Source organism: Zychaea mexicana, assembly GCF_025766255.1.
Source record: "Zychaea mexicana strain RSA 1403 chromosome Unknown BDB00scaffold_71, whole genome shotgun sequence".
Classification (NCBI taxonomy): Eukaryota; Fungi; Mucoromycota; class Mucoromycetes; order Mucorales; family Lichtheimiaceae; genus Zychaea; species Zychaea mexicana.
The window spans coordinates 171,801-192,705 of record NW_026516734.1 but is presented as its reverse complement, the minus strand read 5'-3'; the positions used below and the strand labels follow the sequence as shown (position 1 = coordinate 192,705).

The 20,905-nt window shown below is 40.2% G+C and overlaps 5 protein-coding genes across 5 annotated transcripts; 2 read left to right on the top strand and 3 right to left on the bottom strand.

Moving 5' to 3' along the window:
• Positions 1 to 502: 502 nt before the first annotated feature.
• On the bottom strand, positions 503 to 3,904 carry BDB00DRAFT_837903 (kinase-like domain-containing protein). The gene is made up of 11 exons (XM_053124595.1): positions 3,448 to 3,904; positions 3,087 to 3,308; positions 2,785 to 3,002; positions 2,597 to 2,695; positions 2,452 to 2,511; positions 2,264 to 2,364; positions 1,930 to 2,172; positions 1,707 to 1,857; positions 1,256 to 1,621; positions 920 to 1,169; positions 503 to 845 (listed from the first exon to the last, which is right to left on the bottom strand). Exons 1-11 carry the CDS (start codon positions 3,829 to 3,831, stop codon positions 642 to 644), a joined length of 2,298 nt encoding a protein of 765 aa, XP_052976722.1. The 5' UTR covers positions 3,832 to 3,904; the 3' UTR covers positions 503 to 641.
• Positions 3,905 to 6,280: 2,376 nt separating this feature from the next.
• BDB00DRAFT_837899 (C2 domain-containing protein) lies at positions 6,281 to 6,977 on the bottom strand. The gene has a single exon (XM_053124594.1). It carries the CDS (start codon positions 6,946 to 6,948, stop codon positions 6,379 to 6,381), a length of 570 nt encoding a protein of 189 aa, XP_052976721.1. The 5' UTR covers positions 6,949 to 6,977; the 3' UTR covers positions 6,281 to 6,378.
• Positions 6,978 to 9,980: 3,003 nt separating this feature from the next.
• Positions 9,981 to 10,196, bottom strand: BDB00DRAFT_768887 (uncharacterized protein; the record flags this gene model as incomplete). Its single annotated transcript, XM_053119776.1, has 1 exon — positions 9,981 to 10,196. A coding segment is annotated over one exon (216 nt), but the record flags the coding sequence as incomplete, so codon positions are not given.
• Positions 10,197 to 15,925: 5,729 nt separating this feature from the next.
• Positions 15,926 to 16,786, top strand: BDB00DRAFT_768881 (uncharacterized protein; the record flags this gene model as incomplete). Its single annotated transcript, XM_053119775.1, has 1 exon — positions 15,926 to 16,786. A coding segment is annotated over one exon (861 nt), but the record flags the coding sequence as incomplete, so codon positions are not given.
• Positions 16,787 to 20,078: 3,292 nt separating this feature from the next.
• Positions 20,079 to 20,294, top strand: BDB00DRAFT_768896 (uncharacterized protein; the record flags this gene model as incomplete). The annotated part of the gene is made up of 1 exon (XM_053119778.1): positions 20,079 to 20,294. A coding segment is annotated over one exon (216 nt), but the record flags the coding sequence as incomplete, so codon positions are not given.
• Positions 20,295 to 20,905: the final 611 nt, after the last annotated feature.

The following is a 20,905-nucleotide window of genomic DNA, read 5'->3' as shown; positions in this document are numbered from 1 at the left end:
CCTGTTCTTGCTGAAAGTACCTAGCACATTTTTGTCCGGTCTTTCTGTCATTGACATGTTCCTGTCCGCACCTTACATGCATACCAAAAGAACAGGACTGCAAGGCCCTGTGTGCTGTTTATAGCATCGTATGAATTTTATGATATTTCGCTGAGTTCAAGGACGTTCATGTCTTACGCGTTAAGGCGTATGCTGGAGTGATAAAATCACCATCAGAGACGAGATAATCTTTGCTTTCCACAGTTATGCACCATCACACAGTATTTTTTTATTGCTCGACAACGAAAGCAAACGGATCAAGAAAGGTGTTCTGGAGCACGTTTGAGTGTATATGTTATTGCTTGTTGGGGACGTTATAAGGGATATATTCGAGTGACGGTTTAAGCGGACGGACCCACCATATTAAGAAGAAGGGGTTCAGCAGGCGAAGACTAGTGGATCCACTTAAACAGCAATGGAAAATGGATGGCAGTAACTTTTTGGATATCGTTACCGTTGTTGAATTGGAAAAGCACATCTATATTTACTCTCACCGTATCTCACTCACCCAGCCAACCCAACCTCTAAATCAATGTACAATTTGTAAAAAGATACTGTACATATTTGAATATAATATGTGTTTTTATATACAACAATCAACCTTATGAGCCATACATCCGGTTGCGTGCAACAATCTGCTCATCCAGTATGTCGTGCGCAAATTCAAGTGCGCTCTTTAGGAATTCGTCGTCTGTCGTCACAGCATCTTCTAATGCGTACATCTTCAGTTGCCGCTCTTTTGATATGTATACTAATCGTGTCGCACATGCAGTTAAGATGAGTTTGGTGTGGTTAAAGAAGGTAAACTAAAGAAAAGACCGTTAACCTCAGCCTGTGCTTGTTACATATGTAATTTGAGCAAGATTAGCCAAATATTTACCTGGATGACCCCGTTGCTTAAGCGGAAAATGGCTGCACGCTCAGTGACAATGAATTTGCTTATGTATACCCAGCTGTTTGAAGCCTTCGCTGGTTCGGGCATGTTGTCGGCCAATCGAGCCAGATTAGTTTCCATATGACTGTTAAACTTTGACATGAGGTAGAGCTTTTTCTTGAATTCGTCTGGGATATTATTTGCGTGGTATGACTCCTTTTTGATGGGTAAGGGCTCATGAACGATATATTGATAGCTGCAACATACAAACAATCCAACAAACGTCGTTATCAGTCAATACAGCCTACATCGATACGTAGCAACTAATAGGAATACACTCACTCATCATCTTTTTTCAAGAGCGTGGTGGAATCCAGAAATGATACACCGATTGTACCATCCATCAGACTGTAGCATAAACCGTATCTGGAGGTGTAATCAACCCACTTATCCATGAATACATTTGAATGAGACCATTCCGTATCATGAATTTCTTGGCAAGTAGTCGCATCTTTGTTCTTGGCTTCTTCCAGGGACTCCCGTAGAGCACGTGCCATTGTTTCCAGAATAGACACTTTTGATTTTTCGCGGGTCTTTGGGGCCACTGGCGTTGGTGACGGTGACGGTGGTATGGACGCTTCCGTTTCAGTTTTTGTCGGCTCCACATTTCTGCGCTTGCGTGGTTGATCTTCTACTGCGGGTGGTCTACTATGGATGTTAGATAACAACCACATATATTGAAGCCGAAGAGAATGAGAGACAGCGAATTGCACGCCTTTTCTTTGATAACTACCGTTTTTTTAGAGACTCGGAAGTACTTGGCGAAGCTTCGCTTGAAGAAGCTTTCCGTGATTGATCTTTTTCTGGCTCGGTTTTGCCCGGTACAGCGTTTTCCTTATCCACAGGTCGTCCAGGAAACATTTCCCGATGGTCTCTTATGACTTCTACAAAATGCAAATTTTCCTCGTTTTGTCAACACACAGTCTTTATACAACGCGAACAGCAAGCAGGCGTACCTGACATGATCTTTAACTCGTCAATCAGTCGGTGATCAACGTAGCTTATATTGGCGTCGATAGCATCTCGCAATGCCTCTCCTGCCCTGCCGGGTGATGCCATGACATTGTGCGGCTGTGTTGTCGGATATAATTCTTCATCGCTTGGTATGCGATGCAATGCAGCAATTGGAATTTTAGACGGTAATAGTCCTTTTTGGAAAAAGTCATGACTGAGGATTTGAGGTACTGATAGTCGTCGACCTTTTATGTCGAGTCATAAACCAGATTTCGTTAGTGATAGGAGCTGGTGGTCGAAAGTATTAACGATCGCGAAAAAGGGTTTTATACGTACGAGGGTTGTTGATGAGAAGTTTCTCGATCAAGTCCTTAGCATCATCACCAAGGTAACTTGGTAGTTCATAAGAAGGCTTTTTCCAATTCGCTTTAATTTTCCTAAGGATAATAACAGAACAAGTTGGATATCGTTAGTGAAGCAGTGTCTAAGTATTTACAGGAATTACACTGAGTGCTGGCGCTTACTTGTAGATGTGCTTTACATCGTTTTGTTGGAAGGGAGGTTTACCCGCAAGTAGAGTGAACCTATCGGTGAAGAAAAACAAGCGACGAGATTTCAGTCGGATGAATCAATCCTTCCTTATTAATTCCAATTACCATGATAACTTACATCAAGACACCGATAGACCACGTATCGACTTTGTGGTTATGTCCTTCTTTTTTAAACAGGATTTCGGGTGCAATGTAGTTCGGAGTACCACAGATTGTCCTTTAGAATTTGCCAGTTAGTTTCCCGATACATATACTGTGCACGAAGCATCCACCCCGTCCCCGTACAGTTATCCTTCTCTCGCCCACCTTTTTCGGTCACTTCGATCAACTAAAATAGCAGCAAGGCCAAAGTCACCCATTTTCACATTCATGTTCTTGTCCAGAAAGGCGTTGCTAAGCTTGATATCACGATGAATCACGCGATTGTCATGCATATATCGGCAGGCGTCCAGGATCTGGATGAGGAAAAATCGTACTTCTGGTTCGGTCAACCGGCTACGACTTCTAAGCATTTCAACAAGTGTCTACAATTCGTTTGGATTTTTGGTAAGTATACGGTATCTTTTCTGACCCGATCTGCCCATTACGATAGAAGGAGCGTATCCTACATTGTTATCACAGAGCTCCAAAATCAAATAAACATTTCGGGTATCTTCAAAGCAACTATGAAAACGGACGATGGAGCGATGGTTCATGCTTCGATGGATGCTGATTTCAGAGAACAATCTCATACGGGTTTTCGTGTCTTGTAGCGTTGATTTGGATATCACTTTGGCGGCAAAGATCTGTCCCTCGGGACTTTGCACTTTGTAGCATTTGGCAAACCCACCCTACAATATATTTTGAAGGAGAGAAAACGATCCGTGCGTTGTTTATATACGATCTTTGTTGCATGTAATCATACATTCTTGGAGACAGTAGACGTAGGTATTTGCTCTTCTATCTGGTATTAAAACGCTTCAATATTACCTCGCCTAGGAACTTCAATTTTGTGTACGTCTCCGTATTATCTTTATTGGTGATAACAGTAGGTGCGCGAGAGTGAGCGCTAGGTCCGCGTCGATAGTTTGCTATGTGTGGGTATTGTTTATTGTTTGGCAATAAATGGCCTGCAGGCTGTCTGTTAGTAGTCAGTGGCTGTCGTCTCTGTGTTGGTGGGTGTAGATGTAAATGTTTATAGCTAGCCACTTTGAGATCGCCCATTTTGTTGATTCGACTGGTTGGATTTCGTATTCGTGCTGCAGCCATTGTTTGAGCTCTTGTTAATGTGGGATCGTTGTTTTCATTGCGACGTGCCGCCGCCGCTGCCACTGCTGTAGTCGACGAAATATGAGGTAGCCGAAATGACGACATTTTCGTTATGATGACGAGGCGTGCTTGAAACGGTAATTTGTGAAAAGAAAAGTAGGAACGCGATCAAACGACGAAATTAAATTTGGCTGTAAAAACTAACAAAAGCCAGAAAAGGGAAACGTGCGGCGGCGATAGTGGTCTGCATGTAAGCGCGCAAGCACCAACGCTGTGTGACCTCAATATACAAGCTTTTACCTGAGCCGTTTTGTGTTTCGAGCAGCCCATAATATGCTAAAGCTTTATTAGAGTATGTGATAGCTTTGTCCGTCCGTAGTTATTACTTTCTTTGAAGCTGCTAAATATTGCAAGCCCTCAGATCGATCTATGTATGTTTCTCACAACTTTCTTTCTTCTCAGTTACTTGCCGCACTATGCATCGAAGAAGCCAAAAAAGGATGCTTGTCGCTTATGGCTACTCTCGATTATACATACTCGTAGATCATAGAAATAATGTATCATACTTAGATATTTAAGAGACGCATTTTCTATAAACTTCTCGAGAAGTTATCTCTCAATCGTATTTTACAAACGTTTAAAATATGGGTGCGATCGTATATTAATCTCGTACATCATCACCACCTATCGTCAAATATGGTATGATAATTAGGTATGCCTTGTTATAAAAAAAACTGTAGAGTCTCCCTTTTATTTATTACGTTATCGATATTCACTATAGCTTTATAGTAAAACGTTCACAAACTCTGGAGGGCCCGTCGTGAGAATTTAGACGAAGGAACATATAGCCATCAAGAAATGTGTAAGCTTCAAGACCAAGTTCTTCAGCTGCTATAATACAGTACATATCCAACATAAACGGCGTCACCATGCTGTAATCTTTTCAGAAAAGCCTAATGGACTACTAAATACCTCTCATTTTTTTGGATTGGGAGTTTTGCAGACTGTTCGCTCCTCTTACAGTATACAAATAAAAAGGCAAGCTGAAGTGTTTCACATCCATTTGTCATCATCATCTATGATGCTTTGTACCCAGCAGCAAAATAAGCATCACTCTCATCGTACCATCAATAAATAGAAGTACAATCAGAAAGACCTGCAGTAGTGGGGGAAATCAAAGCCGGCATTTCATAAAATACTTCTTTCTTGCAGCTACATGCGTGTATGTATTGCAGGGTGTATGTGCACAATGCGTTTGCCACGCACAGAGTAAGAGTAAGTCTGAAACCTTTTGTCCGGTAACTGTTTATGTATAAATGCTTTGCTACACATCTAAATAAACATTACTGCGACGACAGGTCGATAAGAAATAACTATGGACAACATGCATTGCATCTCTGCTGAAAATATATCTTGATACAGACGCAGATTGAAGGTGGTGCTGTTTAGCATTATATATGTATCTAACCCTCTTGAATAACGAAAGGTATTCAACAGCCCATGGCAAAGAGATCTAGTTTTATGAAAGTGAAGCTGTGTAATGGTGAGTGCCACTTCCGAATGCTTCTTTTTTTTGGTGACAGAAACGCGCTATTTCTTTGAAAACGTCATCCTTACTGCCACCTTCACACCTGGGGAAAATAAAATGTGTAGACCGAAGCAGTCTTAAAAGAAAAAGACAACACACAGTTTTGTGTGCTTGATATACACCTTTTCTTCGCATTGAGTCTATGCATGTACACCCATCGTTGATTATAACAGCAATAAACTTCCTCCTTCGTTTCTGTAGTCCTTCATTCACGAATCCAACAACTCCTCCCATACTGTTATTCATCATGTGTTTCTTTTTCGCAGTTAAGGATCAGCAGTTAATAACACATGGGAATCCCTGATTCGTCAATGTATTTTGGTTTTTTCTATAACATCAAGCCTTTGTACTACCGTCGTCAACGCCAGCGTCAGAACCAGCTCAGCAGCCTTGCATTACGTGTCTCCCTCCGATATAAACGCGCGTCCAACCCGAAATCCTCTTCTGTTCCTTGCCCGTATTCCATCTTCCTTTTGATATTAGGCTTGGTATACTGCGATGCTTCACAAGTATGTCTACAGCGACTGATAAAGGAGTGAAAATTAAGTCCCATGCACAAATACAAACATTGGTCTTAATATAGAAACTGCCCAGGCATTCTCTTGCTCCCATCAAACTTGAAACAATATGTGATTTACCTTGACTACATGGTCCCACAACATAAGGCAGACTAGCCTATGGAATTCGCTAGCTCTTATTGAACTTCGTCGCGCCCTCGTGTGAAAACGGTCTTCAAATCGCTCACCCTTGAACTTCCTGTACACACGTAAGCAGAGGAAAAAGACGCGTTTCTTGCTACTTATCTCCATCATTACATAGACCGTTAAATGCTCCCACATTCACACGTATGTAAACAGAAGGGCAGAGATAGTAGCACACATAGAAGCCGGTATAGTAGAGAAACAATATACAAGAAAAACCAACACCACCACTACCACCCTATTTAAAAGAAAGCCAAGAGAAACGTTACAGTTAAAGGACGCTTTTTGTCACTTTATTAAAACAACTATGTACAAATAGTTAAAAAAGAAAGATAAAGATAAACAGAATGAATAATACAATGTTTAGGCTTCTTCAGCCGCCATCTTTGCCTTATACTCCTCGAAGAGCTTCTTGCCTATGAGGCCGGCTCCAATTGCGAGGCCAGCGCCAACAGCAGCGGTACCAATGTCACCAGCGAGGGCCTTGTGGTGGAGACTCTTGCAGCGCTCCAAGTGTTCATCGTTGATGTAGGAACGACCGGGAGTGGCTTCACCTTCAGCGTTGTTGAAGACGAGGTGGATGACACCAGCAGGCTCACCCTTGATGGTGTAGATCTCGTAGAGGCCGTCAGCGCCACCAACGACAGTGGCGAGAGGGATAGTGCAGAAACCAATGATGGTATCGACGCCCTTTTCCTTGTCCATGACTTCGACGAAAAGATCGGTAGACTCACCGCCAAGAGCGATCTCGAAGGTCTGGCCCCAGCTGGCGTTCTCACCGGCATCTTCTTGGACCTCGGTTACTTGCCACGAGTCATCGTTGTTGATATCAGTGGTGATGCGGACATAGGGATCGTTCTTGCCCATGTTCTCGACATCGAGCAAGTTGTTGGCAGAGACAATAGTAACAGGGAGGACACCTTCGCCGAGCATGTTGGATATGTAAAATGGATAGAAGAGTAAAAAGAGATGGTGGTTCTTTCAAACGCGAACCCGAGCCTTATTTATATAGACGCGACGAAATCGACAGTCCTCTTTCTTGGGATACCCGATCCGTTCCATGAGTTGGCTTGATGAGAAAACCTGTCTGTCTCTCCCCCCATCTGAATCTCCCTCCAACTGTGCGTGAGTGTCGCTCTCTCCAGCAGGAAACTCTCGTAGGACGCATTCGGGACCTCAAACAAGTCAACAATTCGGCGGAGCGGACGGATTAGGGCAAGAGCAGATGCTTCGGGATGAGGCCCGCTTTTCTTTTTATTTTCCATGCAGGAATGATCAACCCCCGGCTTGACCGACGATCGGCTGTCGAAACAATATTTACTACTATCGTAACCTCTTGTTCATACGCGCGTATGATCCCCTCCCCTCTGTTGAAGTCGCCTTGCAAGCCATGTGCTAGTTTGACAGGCAAAGAGAAATGAACACTGTCCTCTGCCCTAGGCTCAGAAAAGGACGTGTGTGCGCACTTTATCTTTTTCACTTATATGCTAATAACGTAAAATTGGTTAACGTAGCACATGTCGATGGTCTGGCCGCTTTATGTCACACGTGCATTCCGCTTTTGAAAAAGCCCCAGCGATAGTTGCATATAGTCTACAAGTGTGCGTCTTACTGCTTTACTGCCTTGTGAAGATGCTTTTTAGTGTCGTGCTAGTAAAAAGAATGCGTCTCCTTGCCCTTGATTGAATGCTGCTCCCGATTTACCGAGCACATTTGGACAAGTGTCAAATAACCCAAAACTCTATTTTCTCACCAGCCTTAACGCCAAGACGAGTTTAGCGGCTTGGACTGTTGCATGGATGGTAACACACACTCTCTAAATCAGATATAATCCCGACCAAGGGCACTTCATTAATACCTAGAAGAGACAAGCGCGCTTACGCTGATCTTTTTTCGTTCCTCACTATTATTACATGGCACAAGTATCTAAGCGCGTTTTCTTATATGTTCCCCGTCATTAGTATACTTTACAGTAGTAGCAATTAGAATTTATGGGTTCTAAGGTGTCTAAGCAGCGACGGTAACAACAGCAGCGGGCAAAACGACGAACCAGAACAATCTCGTGCTATGTGTGTGGCTGAAGCAAGAGGCGTACCCCAATGAACACCGCAGAACTGGAACCGCACCTAAAAAGCATTTCATCAGCTGATCAGCGCTACACTGCCAAACAAGTAACCCAGACACTACTTTTATTATATATGTGACGTAGTATACCATTCTCTCATATATTAAGAAAGAACACACTATACCGAAAACATAACATCAATGACCCCCAACGTTACTGCTTTTTATTTTTAAAAAAGAACAAAGTTCCTGTACTACCCCGAGAAGATGCGGAGGAACCATCGAAATGCATGTTCCTAATGGTGCTCCTCGTATGCTGTCATCGCTGCTAATATGAAAAGCACACACAGCTACATACTAAATTCAAATGAACGCATACCACATGAGTCTTTTCGCCCTTCATTTTTTCCAAGAATAACTGAATAGCAGGAAGCGGAGAACATATATCCTAATAAGTTTGTTCTCGTATGTGAGCGCGGCTGCCATCCCGGGTAAAGGTGAGCAGTGTACGCGTACAACATGGTGCTCGATGCTTAAGAATGAAAACATTGCTGCAATGAAATATAAAGTCTAGACAACAAAGTTTTATTAAAGAACATTCGCCACTATACTAGTGTCTACATACGTGCAAGTAGTATTACTTTCTCTATATGTACATAGCATAGTTTTTGTGCTTCTAAAGTTAAAGTGTGTATTTCCTTCAGTTGAAAGTAGGAACTTGCATAAAAAAGAGTCATGAAACTTTATATGATTTAAACGCGAGCTCTAGTATATCATATTACCGTACTTACATGCATAGGTACTAAACACTCCATATGCGACTCTGTCGCTTGGTTCGTACGAAACGATACACGTTGCTGGCATGTATCTGTATGCATTATTTTGAACCGCCGGAATAAATTATGAGTTGCATACGTAATCGCGTAACCATCCCAAAGCACCTATCATTTTGCGAAAAAGAAGTTTTCATGCTTGTAGCACCGACAACCAGGAGAGACGCATGTACTTATTACAACGACGACAACGATGCATTATCTGACTCCGCATTTCTTGTGCTGCAAGGGTTGCTTTCTTCTCATACGTAGCATGTAAATACCGATATTCTATATTTAATCGAGCTCTCCGGAGGACAGGAACGCGCCCAACCCCATCACTCTTTAGAAAAAAGAGCACTTGGTTTGGTCTTTTTCCATCTTGGCGTGATACGAGTTTCAATTTGGCGTTGAAAGGGTGTTTAGCACACGGCGTCTTGTTCTTTTCATCTCGCCGCTGCCGCATTTTATGCATGGCGCCCCATCACGTTCACTTTGGCGTGAGCTGGATATCGCTTTGACGACTTTAACGTTAGCGTGATACATACATCAGCTTAACATCTATGGTTTGTCGAGGCAATATAGAGAAAAAGACAAGGTAGATGCAACTGCAGACGCCACGATATGCGTGCCATTGTTGGACTGTCTGCTGAGGATGGATGATTCCCCAATTGTAAACATAATTGCTGCCTGCACTTGGAGCATTTGCAATGGATGCCCACTTGACAATTATAGGGCATGAAAGATGCGCTCTCTGACACTGTGGACTTACGTGGAGTCCATTGTCGTTGATTCCGATACGCAACGAAGAGCAGTATTGCTTAAACGTGCATCGATATATGACATTAGCTGCCTATGTCACGGTGCGCACCACAGGTTTACTATCATAGCTCATGAACAAAAGAGCAGCGGAGCAATCCAGCAACCAAAGAAGTGTTATGTGAGATTTTTGCCCAGCTAGCAACATTTGATTTCTAAGCAAGCGCCATGATTCGTAAACAGACGACATGTCTGGGGCTAGCGACATTAATTGCTGGAAACACTGAATCTTCATCTGTAATACAAAATTATCCTAATAGTGGAATGCATCTATATATGTTGCATGTCTAGACATCTACCAAAATGCTTCTGAGAGTGACGGATCCAACCACGGCAGTCTTTTGCAGGGACAATCTTTGTGGTTTTTTGTATTTTAGTGGCAAGGTTTTCCTTAGGCGTTAAGGGCGTTTTACGAACATGATTCTTTACTTTCACCCAGCAGCATTCTTCAATGGGCTTCAAGGCAGGCGAATAAGATGGCAAAAACAAAGGTACATGGTTATATTTTTATTAGCATCAGTTACCTTCTTAGTCATGTGAATTGATTCATTATACATCATAATATAAATGTTATGTAATCCATGTTTGTCGACAACATGCAACCTGCTCCATCGCGCTGATTTGAGTCGTTGCCATTTCTGCCACAGAACCACGCCATAATTAGCAGACAAGTCTTTACACAGTAAGCATACACTAGCAGTTTTTTTATTTAAGTGTTTTGTTGGCAGGGTTACTTTTACCACAAGAGGTAAATTGAGGATTAGCATTGAGCGAGAAAGTGGATGTTTGTGGTGAAGCTCGTATCAAGAGCAAAATAACACCCATAATAGCTCCCGTGCCAATGATGATCCCTTTGCATGATTGTATTGAACGCATCAAAACAATCACTTTGGCCTTATTACGAAGCTTCTCCACCGCCCTTTTTATCTCTCTCTATCTTTTTTTGGATAACTGTCACTGAATCATTTTCCTTCCTACCAATTATCATCATCTTATATTGCTTAGTTCCGACTTCCGATAATAAATCTTCAATTAATGTAGCTATCATAAGTTAAAAAATATATATACAAAAAGTGTGGAAATCAGAAGGAGTTTGAGGTGATACTGTCGGGTTCTTCTAGAGCGTCATCGTTATCCAAGGGGCCATTAATAATGTAGATGCCGATTGATACTTGTTGTGTTTCAAAGACATACTTGATGGTTTCATCTTCTTCAATCATAGGGTTCGAGTGTTCTGTATGCAAATCATTATCCACAGTCTCTTGTTCTTCAAGTCAGAGATATAGAAAAGGATGACACTTGACGACTTTTCACTGAAAGTTTGTACCTAATTATAGGGAGTTAATTAATGACAATGAAATATAAGAGATAATCTTTGATTATCCTTATATTATGTTTACTAATAGCTCTGGTAGTAGTGAAGAATTTATAAAAAAGATAAATAATTTATAAAAATCAAGAATTTTAATTTTTAGATTTTTTTAATTATTATAAATATATTTAATTCTTGAAATTAGAATTGTTAATGAAATTAACTTTTTAATTATATGAGGAGGGATTGATAAAGTCCCACAGAAACTTGTTTTTTTAGCTAGACAGTACTAAAAGATCAATTTTTATTAACCATTTAATCTTCTAAATAGTAGATGATAGATAAACTATCATCCTGTTATAAATCTGCCAAGACAAAAAGTCAAGATTTTTTTATGGGGATTTCTAACTAGTCACTTTTTCTTTAAAGTGATATCAAAAAGCACATGTATAAGTTGTAAACAACTTATGCATTTTATTTAATATGAAAATAATTTTTTTAATTTTTTTCTACTAGTTTTAGTTCAAAAAGTAATTATATATCTGGTAGTAGATTTTCAATCTACAAAATCATTTTTATTATCTGATTAAATTTATCACTTTTAGAAAATATAAAAATCTAACTTCATTGATTTTATTGATTTTCATTATATTTTTAACTTCTAGGAATATAAAAATAAAAGTTCCACTTTATTTTCTATATATCATTATCTTTATTGAATCACATTTAATATAACAATTGTTAAATATTAATTACTCTTCTTAATGTTTAACACAATTTATTAGTAGTTCATCACTAAGTTAATTGTTATGAAGTAATACTCTTAATAATAGTTAGAAGAAGAAATGATTCTCAGTATGTGATTCACAAAACGTACCACTTGAAATGAACATTGGCTTGTTGATTCTCGAAATGGCAAAAGATTGGGACTACATATGTCGAGAAAAATGTTTGCTCATGGTTGGTGAGGGTAGAGGTACTCCTGAAGCATTTGGAAGCATAATCATACAGAGTGTGTTTGACAAAATGATAGAAGTTGAGCTCTTTGATGCTGGTGTTTGAGTTTAGATCGCGATACGATAATGCTGATTGAAGCACTTTCAAACATTCAGTGTATTTATGGAGTGATGCTAGTTTGCATTGCTCTTCACAATAAAGGTCCAGTCTCTTGATGCTTTCGGGGTCTACGTTGTCCTGTGCACTTTGTAGCTATAATATGTACATGTTAGATAACTCTTCCATATGTGATTTAGTGATTTTTGGTGTGTTTCATAGATTGATTCTTAGTGCCAATGCTGGATCGATATCTTTATCTATAAAGGAAAAAAGCCAAGTTAGCAACACTGGTTATCTTTTACTAGGTCCTGGTAGGAATTCATACATATTGATTGTTGTCCACAGCAGCTCGTTTTGTACTTTCTATTAGCAAGTGTGTTTCAAAGTGGGCAGCAATAAGAGGTTGGTTCAGAAGATAATTCACAGATATAAAATACAAATGTTTTAATCATTTTTCTCATATTATTGTTATTTATAAAATATATTTTTTCTACAGTATCACTATTGATTTTAATGGTTCTTTTGGATCTTTTATTATAGAATTCTATCTTATTTTTAAGATTTTTTATTTTATGATTAGATTATCCTTTGTTTATGCATATGCTGTATACGATCATCTTACTGCCAGTATTGACAATATTGCAGAGGTATCCCAGAATAACTCACAGATCTTTAAAATATATAAAATAAGTTAAAATTGAATTCTAAATATATAATAAATTATGTATTTATACAATAAGATACGATCTAATATTATTAATATAAAAATTTATTAAAAAATCCTTATAATTAAAATATTAAATAATTCCAAAAAAGAAAAAGCAAATAATTGTGAGGTTAGTCCGTAGAAACTAACCGAACCTGAACCCATAGAGTGCTGTGATCATCTCTCAGTGATTTATTGCAGCGAAACAAAACCAATAAAAAATTTTTTCTCTAAAACTTTTAGAAATGTGTAAATCTCCAAGTGAACTAACTCGATCATCTCTTTCGCTCACCGGGCAATATCTGCAGCTTTTCTTTGATCTTTCCCAATAGACGATTCTTCTGAGTCACAGAGTAGTCAACTGCAACAGCTTGTGCAACAGGTGGCACAACAACAAGATTTACTGCAACAATTGCTGCAAGCACCCTGCCAAACTGATCAAGTCCCATCCCTAGCCTCCATGATCTGCCTACCCGACAAGCTATTGAGTGGCAACCTTCGGCTGCGCTTCGGGAACTTCTGCCTACACTGGAACGAGGTGTATTTGCCCAGACCCTTTCGAGGAGGAGCGCAAGGCTTTGATTGAACGGTATCCACCTTTGGTAGGTGTCAAGTATGCACCCCCAGCTACTTTGCCTCAGGCGGCTAAACACTTCTCGGCCAGTCACTGTCATGAGGACCAATCCTTAAGACAACTCCAGTATGCTTTGTCTGCCATTTTACGCCCTTTAGATGTGTTGGCGCACTCGTTGTTACCAGTTCTTCCTCCTGACTGAGTGGAGTGTATTTTTGCCATCGTCAATGATGTTCGTACCTTAGTTTTACATGTTGGTGGTGTTGCCAACGAAGCACATAATAATTTGGCCCTGAGGGAGGTGAACCACTCTTTTACCTCTTTGCCCTTGTGTGGGAAACGCGACTATACCATAGGTATAGATCAATTTAAAAGAAGCAGTGTCCAACAACATGACTCTCCAGAAAACACTCAGAGACGCCCGACCTCTTCGTCATCAAAATAATAATAGTTGGTTTTTTCGAGGTGTCCCGCTACTGGGAGGTGGCGGGCAGCCAGCATACAATTACCCCTTCAGCAACCAACGCAGCTCCAACAACAGCAACAACACTCACCGCAATCGCCAATCCTACAACAACCACAACCGAAACAACAACGGCAACGGTCGATCCAACAACCCGTTTCAACAACCAACGGGGAACGCACCTCAGTAGGAGGTCACCTTTCAAGATTTCATCAGGCTTAGGTACGCCTGACCGACAGTTCATGGATTCACTCGGTCATCAAGGACGGTCTTCGCCTGCATTTTCGCTCGAATCCACCTCTCACCACCAAAATATTCGCCACCACACCCCACAACCAATCTCAACGTCAGCTGCTTCGACAAGAAGTGGCCGACCTGCTTCTCAAGCGCGCCATCGAACCAGCAGATTCCTCCCCTGGTTTTATGAGCACGATGTTCGTTATCGACAAAAAACAAGGCGGTCATCGACTAGTATTCAATTTGCGCCGCCTCAATCAATATCTGCACGCTCCTCATTTTTGCATGGAAACACTCCAACAAGTTCTACAAATGATGCGTCCATCTGACTTTCTGACGTCCCTCAATATATCAGATGCTTTCCTGCACATTCTTGTTCATCGCTGCTCCTGCAAGTATCTCCGTTTTCACTTCGAGGGCAACACTTTTCAGTTTCGGACAACCCCGTTTGGCCTGTCTCAAGTTCCATTTTTATTCACTCAAATTTGCAAGCCTCTTCTCACCTGGGCCTGACGTCAGCAGATCTGGATCTCGGCATATTTGGACGACTGGATTCTGTGTGTCGAGTCCTACCAGTTGGCAGCCTCGCAGACGTCTCTTGTGATGAACAAGATGGAAGAGTTGGGATGGCTGGTCAATAAGACCAAGTCGAACTTAGTACCTAGTCAAACAATCGAACATCTGGGGTTCAAAATCGACTCCTGCAGTATGACTGCCCAAATTCCTGGCAAGAAACTTTGGGATCTACGACGGTCGATTGCCGAACTGTTGCACTGACCCTGGCAAACACCTTCAAAATTGCACAGCGTCACTATGCATCTTCGCGCGGCCACGATTGCAATTTTTCCAACGAATCTGTATACGCAAGCTCTGATGCGGTTCAAGAACTGCCATGTGAGGCAAGGCAAGGGTTGGGATCGTCCTTGTCTACTTACGGAGGATTGTCAGGAGGAATTACAGATGTGGCACAACAGCATTCAACGATGGAACGGCCGCTCCGTCTTACCCCAGCACTACCAACAGCGGCTTTATGTCGACGCCAGTGATCGGGGCTATGGAGCGGTGTGGCAGGATCGCATGGTACAGGGTCTTTGGTCACACGAGGAGGTGTGTCAATCGATCAATTGGTGGGAACTGCAGGCCATCCATCTGGCTTTACAAACCTTTCACCAGCTACGACAGGCAACAATCTTAATCAGGACCGACAACATAACAGCCGCGTCATATGTCAACAAACAAGGAGGGACACGGTCTCTATCTCTGAACGCTCTGGCACGGGATTTGTGGGAAATGTGCCTCGCGCAGGACTTGAAGATTGTGGCGAAGCACATTCGTGGGATCGACAATGTGAAAGCCGATCAAGCTTCACAACGGATTGCAGCAACCTCGATGTGGCGTCTACGGCCAGCAACTTTTCGTTGGATCGAGAATCAGGTGGGACGTCACGACGTAGATCTGTTCGCCGACCGCAACAATCATCTGCTACCAACTTACGTGTCATGGCGCCTCGATCCCCAAGCAATAGCGATCGATGCTCTAACTCTCTCGTGGCACCAATTTCACCGCCCATGGCTTCATCCCCCCTGGAAACTTATTCTGGCTTGCCTACGGAAGATCCAGTCCGAACAAATTTCGGCGACGATAGCGGTTCCTTATTGGCCGTCGGCACTTTGGTTCCCATTGCTGCTCCAGATGGCGACGGCGTCACCGATTCTCTTGGATCCTCTTCAACATATTGAGCTGACTTCATTATATGCGGTGTCGCCATAGACGAACCCTGCTTGGAAGCTCTCCATGTGGACGCTATCAGGAGCCGTTTTGTGCAACGGGGTCTATCTGATTCAGCCTTGATGGCGTTTTGTGCTCCCTGCTTGCCAAAACTACTACAAACGAATCATACCTACCCGGCCAGCTCCGTTTTGTCGCTTGGTGTCAGCATCATGTCATCAATCCCAATCATTTTGTCGTTGAAGAACTGATCAATTTTTTGACGACATTACACGAGGAGGGTTTTCAACTTTCTACCATCAAGCTTTCTCGTTCTGCAGTGCTTGTTTTTCATGTCACAGCGATACAGTTTCGGGGCCATCCAGGTATTTGCAAGCTTTTTCGTCATTGGGCAGGTCAAGCACCTCCTCGGCCTTTGGAGCTACCTGTCTTCGATATTACACCTACGTTACGGTACTTGGCCACAATTGATTCTTCGCAAGTCACAAAATTGTCTGTGCTTAATAGCAAAACTGCTTTTTTGCTGGTAATGGCTGCCTTTCTGCGCCTGTCAGACTTGCATCGTATCCAGCTGTCGCAGTCCCGCATGCTTTCGGATAGCTTGCTTTCGTTGACAATTGTCTCCCCCAAGGAACGTCGTGGAGGTCGACGCATCATTAAAACTTTGTTGATCCATCCTTTGGTGGACAACCGCTCCCTGTGTGCGGTGCTAGCATTTAAGGTGCTTCGCGATCACCCTGGTGCTTCTGCTCGTCCTCCCGAGGTGTTATTTGTCAACAGTGTCAAGGTAGAGTCCCCTTTGTCCTGTGCAACCATTGGTGCTTGGCTTCATCGTCTACTTGGTCGTTCTGCCCCTGTAGCTTCGTCGTCTGGTGTTCCCTCGGTACGGTCGATTGCTTCCGATCTGGCTCTAAAGCGTGGCGCGTCACTCGACGATATCATCACGATAGGCAATTGGTCATCTAGCACAGTTTTTGATCAATACTATAGACGATCTTGACAGGTGCATAACAATCTCACTTCACGTGTTCTTTAAGCCCTAGCGATCTCTTCTGCAGCAACCTAACAAAAAAAAACACCACTCTTTGTACTACCCCTTTTGTTGTATCCTATTGTTGTATTTCCTCTTCTGTACCCTTTGTTTGTATTTCTTCCTTGTCTTTTACTTTTCGTCATTGCTCTTTGTAGCTGCTCTTCTGTGTGAGGCAGCACTCTATGGGTTCAGGTTCGAGTCATAGGACTCACCTAATTGTCTTAGCTTTAGTGACAGACAATTGTGAGGTTAGTCCACAGGACTAACCGAACCTGAACCCATAGAGGACCCACCCTTTCTCCCTCCCTTCTTCTTTCTTGCCTGGCTCGCCAATGATCGAGTTGGTTCACTTGGAGATTTACACATTTTTAAAAGTTTTAGAGAAAAAAAATTATATTGGTTTTGTTTCGCTGCAATAAATCACTGAGAGATGATCACAGCACTCTATGGGTTCAGGTTCGGTTAGTTTCTACGGACTAACCTCACAATTATTTGTTTTTTCTTTTTTGGAATTATTTAATATTTTAATTATAAGGATTTTTTAATAAATTTTTATATTAATAATATTAGATCGTATCTCATTGTATAAAGTACATAATTTATTATATATTTAGAATTCAATTTTAACTTATTTTATATATTTTAAAGATCTGTGAGTTATTCTGGGATACCTCTGCAATATTGTCAATACTGGCAGTAAGATGATCATATACAGCACATGCATAAACAAAGGATAATCTAATCATAAAATAAAAAATCTTAGAAATAAGATAGAATTCTATAATAAAAGATCCAAAAGAACCATTAAAATCAATAGTGATACTGTAGAAAAAATATATTTTATAAATAACAATAATATGAGAAAAATGATTAAAACATTTGTATTTTATATCTGTGAATTATCTTCTGAACCAACCTCTTATTGCTGCCCACTTTGAAACACACTTGCTAATAGAAAGTACAAAACAAGCTGCTGTGGACAACAATCAATATGTACGAATTCCTACCAGGACCTAGTAAAAGATAACTAGTGTTGCTAACTTGGCTTTTTTCCTTTATAGATAAAGATATCTAAAATGAAGCAAACACATACTTTCGATCCAACATTGGCGCTAAGAATCAATCCATGAAACACACCAAAAATCACCAAATCACACATAGAAGAGTTATCTAACATGTACATATTATGGCTACAAAGTACATGGGACAACATTGACCCTGAAAGCATCAAGAGACTGGACCTTTATCATGAAGAGCAATGCTAGCTAGCATCACTCCATAAATACGCTGAATGTTTGAAAGTGCTTCAATCAGCATTATCATGTCGCGATCACTTTGCATTTGAAGCACTTCCTATTCCTTCTCTAAACTCAAACACCAGCATCAAAGAGCTCAACTTCTATCATTTTATCAAACACACTCTGTATGATTATGCTTCCAAATGCTTCAGGAGTAACTCCACCCTCACCAACCATGAACGAACATTTTTCTCGATATATGTAGTTTCAATCTTTTGCCATTTCGAGAATCAACAAGCCAATGTTCATTTCAAGTGGTACGTTTTGTGAATCTTATACTGAGAATCATTTCTTCTTCTAACTATTATTAAGAGTATTACTTCATAACAATTAACTTAGTGATGAACTACTAATAAATTGTGTTAAACATTAAGAAGAGTAATTAATATTTAACAATTGTTATATTAAATGTGATTCAATAAAGATAATGATATATAGAAAATAAAGTGGAACTTTTATTTTTATATTCCTAGAAGTTAAAAATATAATGAAAATCAATAAAATCAATGAAGTTAGATTTTTATATTTTCTAAAAGTGATAAATTTAATCAGATAATAAAAATGATTTTGTAGATTGAAAATCTACTACCAGATATATAATTACTTTTTAAACTAAAACTAGTAGAAAAAAATTAAAAAAATTATTTTCATATTAAATAAAATGCATAAGTTGTTTACAACTTATACATGTGCTTTTTGATATCACTTTAAAGAAAAAGTGACTAGTTAGAAATCCCCATAAAAAAATCTTGACTTTTTGTCTTGGCAGATTTATAACAGGATGATAGTTTATCTATCATCTACTATTTAGAAGATTAAATGGTTAATAAAAATTGATCTTTTAGTACTGTCTAGCTAAAAAAACAAGTTTCTGTGGGACTTTATCAATCCCTCCTCATATAATTAAAAAGTTAATTTCATTAACAATTCTAATTTCAAGAATTAAATATATTTATAACAATTAAAAAAATCTAAAAATTAAAATTCTTGATTTTTATAAATTATTTATCTTTTTTCTAAATTCTTCACTACTACCAGAGCTATTAGTAAACAATAATATAAGGATAATCAAAGATTATCTCTTATATTTCATTGTCATTAATTAACTCCCTATAATTAGGTACAAACTTTCAGTGAAAAGTCGTCAAGTGTCATCCTTTTCTATATCTCTGACTTGAAGAACAAGAGACTGTGGATAATGATTTGCATACAGAACACTCGAACCCTATGATTGAAGAAGATGAAACCATCAAGTATGTCTTTGAAACACAACAAGTATCAATCGGCATCTACATTATTAATGGCCCCTTGAATAACGATGACGCTCTAGAAGAACCCGACAGTATCACCTCAAACTCCTTCTGATTTCCACACTTTTTGTATAAATATTTTTTAACTTATGATAGCTACATTAATTGAAGATTTATTATCGGAAGTCGGAACTAAGCAATATAAGATGATGATAATTGGTAGGAAGGAAAATGATTCAGTGACAGTTATCCAAAAAAAGATAGAGAGAGATAAAAAGGGCGGTGGAGAAGCTTCGTAATAAGGCCAAAGTGATTGTTTTGATGCGTTCAATACAATCATGCAAAGGGATCATCATTGGCACGGGAGCTATTATGGGTGTTATTTTGCTCTTGATACGAGCTTCACCACAAACATCCACTTTCTCGCTCAATGCTAATCCTCAATTTACCTCTTGTGGTAAAAGTAACCCTGCCAACAAAACACTTAAATAAAAAAACTGCTAGTGTATGCTTACTGTGTAAAGACTTGTCTGCTAATTATGGCGTGGTTCTGTGGCAGAAATGGCAACGACTCAAATCAGCGCGATGGAGCAGGTTGCATGTTGTCGACAAACATGGATTACATAACATTTATATTATGATGTATAATGAATCAATTCACATGACTAAGAAGGTAACTGATGCTAATAAAAATATAACCATGTACCTTTGTTTTTGCCATCTTATTCGCCTGCCTTGAAGCCCATTGAAGAATGCTGCTGGGTGAAAGTAAAGAATCATGTTCGTAAAACGCCCTTAACGCCTAAGGAAAACCTTGCCACTAAAATACAAAAAACCACAAAGATTGTCCCTGCAAAAGACTGCCGTGGTTGGATCCGTCACTCTCAGAAGCATTTTGGTAGATGTCTAGACATGCAACATATATAGATGCATTCCACTATTAGGATAATTTTGTATTACAGATGAAGATTCAGTGTTTCCAGCAATTAATGTCGCTAGCCCCAGACATGTCGTCTGTTTACGAATCATGGCGCTTGCTTAGAAATCAAATGTTGCTAGCTGGGCAAAAATCTCACATAACACTTCTTTGGTTGCTGGATTGCTCCGCTGCTCTTTTGTTCATGAGCTATGATAGTAAACCTGTGGTGCGCACCGTGACATAGGCAGCTAATGTCATATATCGATGCACGTTTAAGCAATACTGCTCTTCGTTGCGTATCGGAATCAACGACAATGGACTCCACGTAAGTCCACAGTGTCAGAGAGCGCATCTTTCATGCCCTATGATTGTCAAGTGAGCATCACTTATATTATAACTGTATATGTACTCTATACAAGATCGAAAAGCTTGTAAAGTACTACAGTTACCCTCATTACTAGAGCAACTTAAAGTCATTCCCATACTTTGCTGCAGAAACATAAGCAGAAGATGACGTCCGTTTATTTTAGATGCTGAAAAGTTGAGCTATTATATAGCAGTATGCATATGTAAGCAGGTAATCGACTTTGCTTCACACGCCATCTAACCCGAGCCTTTT

Bases quoted from the DNA above. Each gene is read 5' to 3' on its own strand.
- BDB00DRAFT_837903 (XM_053124595.1), bottom strand. From the start codon at position 3,831: ATGTCGTCATTTCGGCTACCTCATATTTCGTCGACTACAGCAGTGGCA. The intron at 2,365-2,451 runs GTAAGCGCCAGC...TATTATCCTTAG, and splicing joins GATGTAAAGCACATCTACAA to GAAAATTAAAGCGAATTGGA. The intron at 1,170-1,255 runs GTGAGTGTATTC...TGTATGTTGCAG, and splicing joins CTCTTGAAAAAAGATGATGA to CTATCAATATATCGTTCATG.
- BDB00DRAFT_837899 (XM_053124594.1), bottom strand. From the start codon at position 6,948: ATGCTCGGCGAAGGTGTCCTCCCTGTTACTATTGTCTCTGCCAACAAC.